The following is a 14,525-nucleotide window of genomic DNA, read 5'->3' as shown; positions in this document are numbered from 1 at the left end:
GGCAGCTGTACCTGTACACGCCATCCAAGCTCTGTTTGACTGATTGTCCAGGCGTATCAAGGCCGTTATTACGGCCAGAGGTGGTTGTTCTGGGTACTGATTTCTCAGGGTCTACGCACCCAAATTGCGTGAAAATGTAATCACATGTCAGTTCTAGTATAATATATTTGCCCAATGAATACCCGTTTATCATCTGCATTTCTTCTCGGTGTAGCAATTTTAATGGTCAGTAGAGTAGATCCGGCACCCGCGGCCTGTTCAGTTAGGCAGGGAGGACTGAAGCGAGGTTGCGCCGCTGCCAGCAGGTGTGTCCCGCACGCCGAGCGCGGCGCAGGTGGCGGCCGGCGGCGGGCTGGCGCGCGCCCCGAGCTCCAGGAAGCTGGCCGCGCTCCAGAGGGCGCCCAGCTCCCAGCGCGTGGGGCCCGGCTTCCGCATCCGACCGCAGCAGTCGGGGGAGCTGCCCTGGTGGCTCTGCAAGGACGCAGAGGTGCCCGAGGGCGTCGTCAAGCTCGAGACCAGCTCCAGCGACGAGGACCACAGGTCAGTATCAACACTGTGCCACACATTCTGAAAAACCTAGTCCACTTTTCCATCCACCAGAGCAGTCGTGTCAGATGACTAGACAGTTCTGCAAGGATGTCGAGGCGCCCGAGGGTGTCGTCAAGCTCGAGATCAGCTCAAGCGATAAGGAGAACCACAGGTCAGTGCCACCACTGTTCCACAAATTCTGAGAAACCCAATCCACTTTTGCATCTAGCAGAGCAGTCTTGTCAGGTGTGTAGACAATTCTGTAAAGATGTTCGAGATCAGCACCAGCGAAGAGGAGGACCGCAGGTCTGTAACACCACTGTGCCACAAATTGCGAGAGACCTAGTCCACTTCTGCATCCAACTGAGTAGTCGTGTCGGATGTGTAGGTAATCCTGCAAATATTTCGAGGTGCCCAAGGGCGTCCTCTAGTTCGAGATGCTCCAGTGACGAGGAGGACCGCTGGCCAGTACAGACACTCTACTACACCTACTGAGATATTCAGTCCACTTTCGCATCCGGCTACAGCACTCGTGCCAGACGCTCTGGCGATTCGGCGAGGATTCCAAGGTGTCCAACAGTATCATCGACAATTGGACACGCTCAGCACGTATCACATGTTCATATCAGCACAGCAGGCTTCAGCCGACTGCATATCTAGCAGGTAGCATCCAATACAGTTATGAAAGCAGGCCAATGTTTCCTTCAAAACACAGCATCCGTGTCTTATATCACAGATCACACTGCCCCCCTCCTTCGCACACCGTGCCACATTTTTCCTAGGTATCCATGTTCAACTATCAGAGGGAGGAATTGTTGAGTATTTTCTTCTTTATAGTATGGCAGGAGACTTTACTGCCTGCCGGAGTGGCCGAGCGTTTCTAGGCGCTACATTCGGGAACCTCGCGACCGATACGGCCGCAGGTTCGAATCCTGCCTCGGGCATGGATATGTGTTATGTCTTTAGGTTAGTTAGGTTTAAGTAGTTCTAAGTTCCAGGGGACTGATGACCTCAGAAGTTAAGTCCCATATTGCTCAGAGCCATCTGAACCATTTTTTTGAGACTTTACTTACGCCTGCAGCCCCATTTGATTTTCGTGGTTCCAATCGATAAAAACGGAATCCTTATAGTATGACTTTGTTGTCTGTCTGTCTGGTTGTCCGTCTGTCCGACTGTTAAGAACCCTTTTTCGCAGGAACGAGTAAACGTAACAAATAGTAAGGTCTATGGTACCTTGCCGATGTGAAAACTTTAAGCTTCCACGTCAGTGCAGTCAAAAGATGCGGCCATTTACGTCTCATCTTTTGATGTCTTGCCAGTATCGATATCGATAACAGGCAAAACTCGTTTCCCGGGTTGGATGAACTATCTGTAAACTCGTACATTATTAAGTTTGCACGGAACCCTCGGTGCTCGAGTCCTACAAGCACTTATCAAGATTTTTCTTTTCAATGATGGGCCATTTGAATGGTTGGATGTTATCATGTATCTCTTCCTAACCTGGCTAACTTTTGTTTATCTCATTCTGACTGTTATACACCCATCTTGGACATGAACATCATTGCGCGATACATGTTGTAAACCTATCTTTCACCGCGCAGTTCACTGAACACAACAAAAACTGAGTTCATGAGAAGAGTTCCTACTTATGGAATGTTCCATTCCGGCAGCAAAGTGATGACAATATCAGTACCGATAGCGAAGCTAGAATAAAAACCGTTTGGATGTGATAACAGCAGTGATCCAGATTCTGTATGAAATACATGCCATTTCACTGAATGCAAAGATGCACAATTTTTCCCCTGTTTGTTATATGGTAATGGGCGCTGAACAATAACAATGGGACAACTCGATGCTGTGGAAATTCGTACGCTGTATTGGATAGCTAATAACTGATACCTCGTCAGGTCACAGTGTCTTCCTCATCTTCTTGTTCTTATGGGGCGTAGCGTGACAGTTCACTATCGTAATGAACCATTCGCTTTCCGGCCGCGGATACATTATTATTTTCCGTACTTCCTTAAATTCCATAGCTGGACGTGTTAGAAATTTTTCAGTTCAAATGCCATCTTCAATCTCACCGGTGTCCACATCCACAATATGTAATATTCTGTGTCTATATTCATTGCTCCAACTCTTAACTTTTCACTAAGACAGAAGTGTAACACGTCGATTACATAAGTTAACGTAAGAGACAACGTTCATTACTGTTCCTCGCTTGTTCCTAAAACTCATTCCAGAATCCAAATCTAAATATTTGTTTGTTTGTATGACATCATCTTCACGAGTACCACATAGATTCATGAATATTATATTTATAAAAATTTGGACATAATTCTGAATAAACTCATTAGCTTCAGTCAGTCCTAAAATATGCGATGTGTTCATAAGGGAGTTCATCTAGAACCATGTCGAGTGTTGCCGAATAACATGTTACTGCAGCTATATACACGTATTTCATATCAGCGACCTCAGTAGTCATTAGACATCGTGAGAGAGCGGAACTCACGGACTTCGAACGTGGTCAGGTGATTTGGTGTCAACCATTCCTTTCTTTTCCTTATGTTAACGTGAAGACACTACCTCCCATCACCAGTAACGATACAGGATAAGAATGGTCGGTATTGTTCACGAATCAATTGATGACGAGCAAGCAGATATGCGCGTATTGCCACCCGCAGATTTTTGTGATTTTGGCTTACCCACACACCCGATTTTTGAACCTTCCCCATTGCAGGCAAATGTTGCGAGTTCTCGAGCACAGTGACGTTAGTGGCTGTGGATTTATGCATTTAAACGATCTTCATCAAACACCGAAGGTCTTCTTGAACGTGGAGAGTCACTAATGTCAAAACGATCCTGCTTAAAAACGTGGAAACCATTTTCTCGCCATGCTCTGTCCATTGGCGTTATTGTCATACGCGGAGCAAATATTTCCGACTGCTTCCCCTGCTGTCACCCCTCTAATACACTCGAACAGAAGTATATGGCCGCGCGGGATTAGCCGAGCGGTCTGGGGCACTGCATTCACGGACTGTGCGGCTGGTCCCGGCGGAGGTTCGAGTCCTCCCTCGGGCATGGGTGTGTGTGTTTGTCCTTAGGATAATTTAGGTTAGGTAGTGTGTAAACTTAGGGACTGATGACCATAGCAGTTAAGTCCCATAAGATTTCACACACATTTGAACATTTTTTTAGAAGAACATGTCGGAAATTTTTCGATTTCTCCACTTGGCACTCCATTTTCTAATATCCAGAGCTCCACTTACTATTTCGAAGTGACAATACGTAAACTGAAATAACAACAGCGAATTACAATTAAAAAATGACAATCGATAAATAAGACCATAGCAATTAGAATACCAACATGCGAAACAAAAACGCTACGAACATACGCACCAACCTAATAAAACTAAGGAATTAAGTAAACTAAAAAAGTCAGGTGTCAAATAACTCCAGCACACAGTAGTGTCAAAATTCGTACAAGGTTCAGTCTTCAACACCGGTCTTCCTCTTCGCTTCACGAACGGATTGTTAATTTGTGTGAATGTCATAAGTGAAGTATTGCTGATTCTACGACGCTGGCATAGTGTACATTTACCTCGCTTGCAGTAAGGCGGACAGCGGGCGGCGCTCGCCATACGACAATGTGCCGGACACCGAACCTGAGCCCGGCGTCGGGCCCGACGTCGAGGCTGCCCAACAGACCGGCGGGACGGCGCGCAGGCGCAGCCGCGGCTTCATCGGCGCGCACACCAACATCGACGACATCCTGGGCAGCGTCGCGTCGCTCGTCGAGCCCGCCATGGGCGTCGCCAGGCTGCGCCGCCGCCAGATGGGTCTCGCCGCCGAAGACGACGACGAGGACGCTCAAGGTAACCACCGGCCACAGCCCGGGCACTGTGCGGTGTCGCCTATAGTGCTGAGTCTGTACACCCTCCCACAACAGATTTAAGTAAACAACCGCACCAGACAAACAAATGGCACCCACAGCAGACACCCTGCCAAGGCCTTTCAGCCTTGATATACTGAGATGACAGAAGTCATGAGACAGCTATATGCACATATACAGATAGCAGCGGTATCACTTACACCAGGTATAAAAGGGCAGTGCATTCTCGGAGCTGACATTTGTTCTCAGGTGATTCACGTGATAAAGTTTCCGACACAATTATGGCCGCACGACGGGTGTTAGCAGACTTCGAACGCGGTATGGTGGTTGGACCTAGATGCATGGGACATTTCATTTCGGATAATTGTTTGGGAATCAATATTCTGACTTGCACAGCGTCAACGTCGTGCCGAGAATCCAGATTTCAGGCATTACCTCCCACCACAGACAACGCGGCGGCTAACGGCCTTCACTGAACGGCTGGGAGCAGCGGCGTTTGCGTAGAGTTGTCCCGTTGAAAAATGGCACCAGAATTCTGCCGCATGAGAGGTAGCACATGAGGCCGGAGGATGTAAGTGACGTATCATTGTAGCGTCAGAGTTTCCACAGTTACTACATGCCGTGATCTGAAGTCACACTACTGGCTCTGCACACCATGATGCGAGGAGCAATACTGCTGTGCATATCCAGAACGTTGGAAGATAGAACCCCTCTCTATATCGTTGTCATACTACCTTCCGATGATCAACTGGCGCAGTCGCAGCCGCAACTCATCGCTGAACACAATGCAAAGTCATTCACCAGAGCCTACGCCTCCTGATCACGGTACCACTCCAAACCCAACCGTTTGTCTTGTGGCTTACACAACGAACGGCAATTCGCTTGTCCAGGTGCTGGTAATCTCCGACCAATGGTGCACGGTGAGACAGGATGTTACAGGGAGCCCATTACTTGTTCTCTGATGGCAGACGTAGTTGTAAAGGGGCTACAATGTGTTTGGTGGACAGTACAGCCATTCTCCTTAATCGTGGCCGGATTTTGTCGACCAGAACCTTGACGAGTATGCCTGCGCTCACGTTGCCATGCATTCCGACATCGACCCACTACCAAATCCGAATGTCCCACGAGTCTGGATGCTGCAGGATTCGATCAACTGGTCGAATGGAGAGCCCTTTCACACTCTGTCAGGTGCTGATAAAGCTGTCTCACGTATGCACTCAGCATCTCCATGTCGTTTACGTGATCATTCAACATCTGACACTGTTCATGCTCCTTATACACACTATCCAGGCTACGCAACAACACTAAACACGAACAACACTAATGCACACTGGTGACCATTCTACTTGCCAAGAGAATGGCAACTATAATCTTCTACACACTTGCCAACGGTCTGTAAGAAGTTACAATTACTTCCGACCATATCTTCTGGATGCTTCACATTTTTTGTCAGGCAGTATGTGTAACATGCTTCTGCACTTTCTCTTTTTTTATCCATATATGACCTACTACTAGCATATGTATGATAAAATATCCATATAAATACAAGGTGCCTATCTCTTAGTACGCTCATGGTTGTACAGCAATGTCACTTTGTATATTTACTAGTGTTTCGTTCTCTCTGTCACTTTTGCCACATCTAGTGGCATCTAGCGTCACGGTTTTGTAATTGGTTAGGTCAATCTGCCTGGTGTAGCGTCCTGGCAGTCGGAAACCTGACACAGGGCTTCCCAGGAGGAATTATCAGTTTTCAGATATACGACAGGAACGATCATTCGAAGCAAAAAACTCTAGTAAACGCGGGCTCTCAATTGCGTACCTTAAGAGCTATAGGAACTATTTCATCTTCGATACTGTGAAACAAATCTCTTCTACTGCAAGTTCCGTGTTTTCCATATTTTGAGTGGAGATAATACGGACAAAAGCAAGAAAAAATTGTCAAATAAACATGGGCTCTAAAATGCATACCTTTTGAGCTGTGAGAACTTGTTCAGTAGCGGAGATGTGCTTCACAGTAGCTCTTAAGACATGCGCTTTAGAGTCCATTTTACGGGACCCTTTTTTTTCTTGTTTTGGTCCATGCTGTCACCTCTCATTATACGGAAAGCAAAGAACTTGCAGAAGGATAAATTTGTTTTACAGTAGTAAAGATGAAGAAGTGCGTATAGCTCATAAGTAATGCATCTTAGAGCCCACGTTTACTAGACCTTTTCGCTTCGAATTATCATTCCTGTCATAGTTAAATAGTGATTCCTTCTGGGACACCTTGCATGTGTAGCCCTACCTGGAGACGGCTGACCTACCGTTCACGGCGACAGAGAGTTTGAGACACCGCCATGAATGGACGTATGTCTGTCACCTGTACAGGTAGCTGGGGAGCGGAGTCATTGTGTAGCTGTGCTGCTGATCGTGTATTCAGTAAACGTAATCTCTTTGTGATAAAAATTTTGCTTTGTAAGGGGAGAGCAGCGCGTCCCCTTGCACGATATGCTGGGAAACTATATAAACGATTTCACGAGCCACAGACTTACAAGGGGTTATTTGCATACAACTAAGTAAGAGGGACAGTCAAATGAAAACGGAACACACTACACGATGGGACCATGGAATGGTTCAGCCGGTCGGTGTGGCCGAGCGGTTCTAGGCGCTTCAGTCTGCAACCGCGCGACCGCTACGGTCGCAGGTTCGAATCCTGCCTCCGGCATGGATGTGTGTGATGTCCTTAGGTTGCTTAGGTTTAAGTAGTTCTAAGTCTAGGGGACTGATGACCTCAGATGTTAAGTCCCATAGTGCTCAGAGCCACTTGAACCATGGAATGGTTCCATTCAAAAGTAATCAACCCACGCGTCAAGACATTTGTTCCACTGGGAGACGAGACAATCAGTTTCTGCTTCGCAGAACGTGATCGCCCGCTGTGGGATCCACAACTGCACTCATTCTTTTCCGACTGAAACCGACGTCTATGCACATCTTGCTTCACGTCGCCAAAGATGTGAAAATCAGACGGTGAAAGATTCGGGCTGTACAGAGGATGTTGCAGTGTTTCCCAACCAAACTGTCGAAGCATACCCTTCACCGATTGACAGTGTGCGGGTGCAACAGGATGATCCCGTGCTCGTTGAGTTCCTCGAGCGTAGAACCACAGTCAATGCGGAGCACTATGAAGACACTTTGCAGAAACTGCGAAGCACCATAAAGTCAAAACGCTCAGGAAGACTCTCGCACAGCATTGTCCTGTTGGACGATAATGTCAGCCCCCACTGCCAATCGGAAGAAGGCTACGCCTCGGCGATTTGGTTGGAAAACACTGCAACATTCTCCATACAGCCAGGATCTTTCACCATGTGGTTTTGAGATCTTTGACGACCCGAAGAAAGATATGCGCGGACGCCCCCCCCCCCCCCCCAAGTGAGATAAATAATGCGTGTGGGGATGACTTATGAATCGAACGGTTCCATAGTCTCGTTGTGGCGGGTGTTCGGTTTCCATTTGACTGACCCTTATGTACACCCATCAAGAAGACTGTAGGTTAAAATTTAGCGAATAAAGTATCTTATTCGAGTAATACACAGCCTCAGAGCATCCATGACTTCTTTTAGTCGATTTTCGAAAACTATGGTACGAAGCATAACGGAAACAACTTCTGATGATTATAATTACTTCTTGAAACTGTTCGAGATAATAAATCAAAATACATCTGCAACTTCTTCGATTCAGGAAAAACTGACAATAATCTGTGCATTTGCTGCCGCGTCGCTTTGACTGGGAGCTAGGAACATATGATATTAATATCTCGTAACTCTGTGAAAGGACGAATAATGTACATTGTTAGAATCTATAATGGACCACTCATACTTTAATACCAAAGTGCAGGTTCGATTTTACATAAGAGACTAATAACTGCAAGTTATTCCGAAAGTTAATCTCACCAGACAGAATGGAAAACGCAGCACAATGTGAAATCTACCATCAAGTTTCTCAAACACGTTCCTTCTGTTAAGAAATTTCCCGCGCCCGGGTTCCCGGGTTCGATTCCCGGCGGGGTCAGGGATTTTCTCTGCCTCGTGATGATTGGGTGTTGTGTGCTGTCCTTAGGTTAGTCAGGTTTAAGTAGTTCTAAGTTCTAGGGGACTGATGACCATAGCTGTTAAGTCCCATAGTGCTCAGAGCCATTTTTTTTGTTAAGAATTAAGACATAAGTATCCACTGCAATCATGTACGCGGACATCACAAATTCCTTTAGTTACTCTTTTTATTCCTCAGTGACAACAAGTTTCACAGTACTGTACCTGGCTTTACAATAGGTTCGTAGCAATTACTAAGCATAAATAACCAATCTTTTACGTCCGCAAGAGAAATAAGCTTGCATAACAGACAGTTCGAAAACAAAGTGCATTTTCAATACTTCTTGTCGAATCCAAGTTTTCTCTAATGATGTCAGCAAGTATCAATGTATATTGCATGGAACCCTAGATTTCTTCACACGCACATTACCTACTGTTAGCAGGTAACTGATCAGCAATTAAAACATTTACAAAAAATAAGCGCTCTAAACTGGGACACCATAAATCACTGCGAACTTTCCTTTCTTCAACAGGTACTAATGTATCCTTCCCTGGAAGGAAAGAGTTTTTCGTTTGCAAGGGGACCATACGAACTGCCCTCTCAACGATTTGATTCGTATTGACAGGGTGCGTAGGGCACGACTAAGACTTCAAAATGTTTAGATAGGGAGATGCAGCTCTCATCCTTATCGAAAAAATCGAATTTGAAAATTTTAGGTGTGCTTATACAGGGTGCTACAAAAAGGTACGGCCAAACTTTCACGAAACATTCCTCACACACAAAGAAATAAAATATGTTATGTGGACATGTGTCCGGAAACGCTTACTTTCCATGTTAGAGCTCATTTTATTACTTCTCTTCAAATCACATTAATCATGGAATGGAAACACACAGCAACAGAACGTACCAGCGAACACTTTGTTACAGGAAATGTTCAAAATGTCCTCCGTTACCGAGGATACATGCATCCACCCTCCGACGCATGGAATCCCTGATGCGCTGATGCAGCCCTGGAGAATGGCGTATTGTATCACAGCCGTCCACAATACGACCACGAAGAGTCACTACATTTGGTACCAGGGTTGCGTAGACAAGAGCTTTCAAATGCCCCCATAAATGAAAGTCAAGAGGGTTGAGGTCAGGAGAGCGTGGAGGCCATGGAAATGGTCCGCCTCTACCAATCCATCGGTCACCGAATCTGTTGTTGAGAAGCGTACGAACACTTCGACTGAAATGTGCAGGAACTCCTTCGTGCATGAACCACATGTTGTGCCGTACTTGTAAAGGCACATGTTCTAGCAGCACAGGTAGAGTATCCCGTATGAAATCATTATAACGTGCTCCATTGAGCGTAGGTGGAAAAACATGGGGCTCAATCAAGACATCACCAACAATGCCTGCCCAAACGTTCACAGAAAATTAGTGATGATGACGTGATTGCACAATTGCGTGCGGATACTAGTCAGCCCACACATGTTGATTGTGAAAATTTACAATTTGATCACGTTGGAATGAAGCCTCATCCGTAAGGAGAACATTTGCACTGAAATGAGGATTGACACATTGTTGGATGGACCATTCGCAGAAGTGTACCCGTGGAGGCCAATCAGCTGCTGATGGTACCTGCACACGCTGTACATGGTACGGAAACAACTGGTTCTCCCGTAGCACTCTCTATACAGTGACGTGGTCAACGTTACCTTGTACAGCAGCAACTTCTCTGACGCTGACAGTAGGGTTATCGTCAACTGCACGAAGAATTGCTTCGTCCATTGCAGGTGTCCTCGTCGTTCTAGGTCTTCCCCAGTCGCGAGTCATAGGCTGGAATGTTTCGTGCTCCCTAAGACGCCGATTAATTGCTTCGAACGTCTTCCTGTCGGGACACCTTCGTTCTGGAAATCCGTCTCGATACAAACGTACCGCGCCACGGCTATTGCCCCGTGCTAATCCATACATCAAATGGGCATCTGCCGACTCCGCCTTTGTAAATATTGCACTGACTGCAAAACCACGTTCGTGATGAACACTAACCTGTTGATGCTACGTACTGATGTGCTTGATGCTAGTACTGTAGAGCAATGAGTCGCATGTCAACACAAGCACCGAAGTCAACATTAGCTTCCTTCAATTGGGCCAACTGGCGGTGAACCGAGGAAGTACAGTACATCCTGACGAAACTAAAATGAGCTCTTACATGGAAGTTAAGCGTTTCCAAAAAATGGTTCATATGGCTCTGAGCACTATGTGACTTAACATCTACCGAGCGAGGTGGCGCAGTGGTTAGCACACTGGACTCGCATTCGGGAGGACGACTGTTCAATCCCGTCTCCGGCCATCCTGATTTAGGTTTTCCGTGATTTCCCTAAATCGTTTCAGGCAAATGCCGGGATGGTTCCTTTGAAAGGGCACGGCCGATTTCCTTCCCAATCCTTCCCTAACCCGAGCTTGCGCTCCATCTCTAATGACCTCGTTGTCGACGGGACGTTAAACACTAACCACCACCACCACCACCACTTAACATCTATGGTCATCAGTCCCCTAGAACTTAGAACTACTTAAACCTAACTAACCTAAGGACCTCACATAACACCCAGTCATCACGAGACAGAGAAAATCCCTGACCCCGCCGGGAATCGAACCCGGGAACCCGGGCGCGGGAAGTGAGATAAGCGTTTCCGGACACATGTCCACATAACATCTTTTCTTTATTTGTGTGTGAGGAATGTTTCCTGAAAGTTTGGCCATACCTTGTTGTAACACCCTGTATACTTTGCGTGGCAGCTAATATACAGGGAGTCCGCAGCCATTCGAGTATGCGCTTAGTTTCATAAGCCTGAGGTCTCTAGATCGAATCTCACTGCCGGTATGTCCACATCTCGTGATCTTGCGGTAGCGTTCTCGCTTCCCGCGCACGGGGTCCCGGATTCGATTCCCGGCGGGACCAGGGATTTTCTCTGCATTGTGATGACTGGGTGTTGTGTGTTTCATCATCATTTCATCCCCATCGACACGCAAGTCGCCGAAGTGGCGTCAACTCGAAAGACTTGCACCAGGCGAACGGTCTACCCGACGGGAGACCTTAGCCACTCGGCATTTCCATTATACTGCCGGTATTAATTCTATTTGTGAGTTATCCAACCCAATGTTTGTTGCTACGCTTAGTTACGTGAGGTTCGCCACGAAAATGTGTGACGCCTGAAAACCGTTTGTGAATGTGAACCAAATCTGTCTTGCAATAGACACAGAAAAAAAATGGACATACAAAAATTCGGCGTTCATTACATCTGCTGTATATCACGATAACTACAGGATTCCGTATTGTTATGATCAGTATCATTAAGATTCGTGCAGTACTGCATACTTTAAGCATTATACTTCTAACAAATATAGATACAATAATACAAATAAAATTACTGCACTGTTTTGATTCTAAGTTCTTGTGTATCATATTTTCATTTACAATCTCCTTAAGAAAAAAAGCATTTCCTCTCGTTTTCGTGTTAAAGATCATGAAAGAGTAAATTAATGACTAAATATTGCTACCTTGCATGGTCAAAATAAACCTGTTGTTAGAATTACGTGAGAATAAAAAATACCAGCAGCGAGATTCGATCCAGAGACCTCACTTTATCAAACTAAGTGCTTACTCGCTCAGCAGCGAACGCTGTTTTTTTAAAGATATTTATTTAGCTTTTAACAGTTTCACATAATATCAGAAAAGGAACTCATGTTCAAGATAAGTATATACGTTACAAGACATTCGTATTTCTGTCTTTTTAAAGGAAATCTGCAAGAAACTGTGTATTGAGTTATTTCTTATATGACAGTTTTGCAGAATTCACATTACACTAGCGGCCCTACAAAGCATAAAGCGTAGGTACACCTATAATTTTCAAACTCGGTTTTCTCAAAAACGGTTGAGAGTTGCGTCTTCCTGTTTACGCTAAGTCCTAGTCGTACCTTACACGCCATGTCAGTACGAATCAGGTTGGAGAGAGGAAATTCGTACGGTTCTCTTGTTGGTGTCGCACCAACAGCTGTGAAAGATCGCCCTCGGCCGTCGCCTGCTGTTTCCTTTGCCTCGCCCTGCCGACTTCTCCGTCTGTCTCACTAGGCTGTTTACAGATAGGCGCTACGCAGCAGTCTAGTTTACGACGCGAGGAAATTGCGGGACGTGTCTGGTTAAGGCAGGGCCCGCTGCCCGCTGCCAGCACTGCAAGTGTAGTAACGGACGCGCGGGCGTAATTAGCTTTAATCCCGGCAATCGGCCATGTCGACATCTGTAGAGCCACTCGGCAAATCACAGCGACGCCAGTGCAGCCCCTGCACTCCGTCGCATTTTGTTTCGCTCTGGCGTAAGCGGTTCGTTGTTAGACTGTGTGACAGTTACTCGAATTCGCGACTGTAATTAGGATGTGCCGACACCCCTGACGTGTGTTCCTCCGTGCGCCCCCTGTTTCTGTTCTAGAAAACAAGTAAGTACAGAATACTTAGCTTTGTTCTTGATGCTCACGTAGAAGTAGAAACTGCGCAGTCGGTATCTCCGGCTCACAACCTCAGCCTTGCATTAACTTGCATGATGAATTTAACTGCTATAAATAAAAGGACTACCTGCTGGTTTTGATAATTGTCATTATTTATTTAAGTTTCTTGTTCCTCATATTTTCTTTAGAACCATTAAAGTTGCAACATAAGTACAACAATGCGCAACAATACAGCATGACGAGGATCTATAAAAATGTCTCTCCCCGAACACATCTCGACATCGACTTCCCCTCCTGTTACTTGTGTCAAACCAATTCGCACTTGGTCCAAAGTCAATTAACTTTCACACTTTAATTTCCTTGCGCAGGTTATTAATAATCTTTCAAAATGGTTCAAATGGCTCTGAGCACTATGCGACTTAACTTCTGAGGTCATCAGTCGCCTAGAACTTAGAACTAATTAAACCTAACTAACCTAAGGACATCACACACATCCATGCCCGAGACAGGATTCGAACCTGCGACCGGAGCGGTCGCCCGGTTCCAGACTATAGCGCCTAGAACCGCATGGCCACTTCGGCCGGCTATAATCTTTCAAATTTATGGTAAATATTAAACATATATTGATAATTATCAGACAGTATTTCTGCTTCTTCGTAGCAATCAATAGCTATAAAAATATAATTTAGTATTCCTGTTGAAGGAATTTGGTCTCGGTGAGGGTTGTGATGCTCGCAAAACCGAAATTAAAATTTAATGTCGACTTTTCAGTGTTATAAAATTCTAAAAATGGTGCTAGTATCGCTAATTATGAAAATTAGTTGTGTTTCGGTATTTCGATTTAACACAATTTACTTTTTAATATATGGATATTATCTAAACAGCTTCTGCATGCTCTAAAATTCGTTGTGTTTACTCCTCACTGTGAACTTCCCAATGAGCTAAAAGTTATCGAAAGGTAATAATGACTTTCTGCAATAAGCAACATCTGTAGCAAAATGATTCGTCAGATTATGTGTCAATTGTACTGTTTCAAGGTTTAGTCGATGTTTTCGCTTTTACATTTTTACACATGTTGTCATGGTCGATGTAAATGAAGTAACTGCCATAGTTCAGTTGCTTGCCAAAATATTATTTTTGGGCATGTAAATGTTGCAAACATGGCTGTAATTAGCGTTCGTCAGAAAATTTTCTTTTCTTTATCGACATTTGAGCGTAAGAACAGCTATTGCCGTATCCAATACACGGCAAATACGAGTACTACTGTACTGCCGATACGCGATTTAGAACGCTATAATTGTCACACGAGCGCTTCAAAATCCCCTTGGGAACGGTAAATGAAAGGAACTTCCTGGCGGATTAAACCTGTGTGCCGGACCGAGACTCGAACTCGGGACCCTTGCCTTTCGCAGGCAAATCAAAGGAGTTTATGAAGGCCACTGGTATCACATTATTTCTGGTGATACTGGATTTTGTAACTACGGTATACCAGTGCGATTTCACGTGTTAATATACGCATTAAACAGGAGTGAGGGCTGGATCCACCTACGTCGGAACCC

The 14,525-nt window shown here is 45.4% G+C and overlaps 1 protein-coding gene across 5 annotated transcripts in view; it reads left to right on the top strand.

Annotated features, from left to right (window-relative positions):
- LOC124613025 (FH1/FH2 domain-containing protein 3) overlaps nt 1–14,525 on the top strand; it is a 647,968-nt gene that overhangs the window by 15,589 nt on the left and 617,854 nt on the right. For all 5 annotated transcript variants that reach the window (XR_006979594.1, XM_047141585.1, XM_047141584.1 and 2 more), the window contains exons 3-4: nt 306–540; nt 4,138–4,400. Coding sequence is in view for 4 of the 5 variants with exons in the window: in XM_047141585.1 (XP_046997541.1) it covers nt 306–540; nt 4,138–4,400 (498 nt within the window). In the remaining variant the exon portion in view is untranslated. The remainder of the gene's footprint in view (nt 1–305; nt 541–4,137; nt 4,401–14,525) is intronic.

The sequence above is a fragment of the Schistocerca americana genome, chromosome 4 (assembly GCF_021461395.2).
Source record: "Schistocerca americana isolate TAMUIC-IGC-003095 chromosome 4, iqSchAmer2.1, whole genome shotgun sequence".
In the NCBI taxonomy this organism is placed as follows: Eukaryota; Metazoa; Arthropoda; class Insecta; order Orthoptera; family Acrididae; genus Schistocerca; species Schistocerca americana.
Note: the sequence above shows the minus strand (reverse complement) of the source record. Positions and strands in the feature narration are given on the sequence as shown.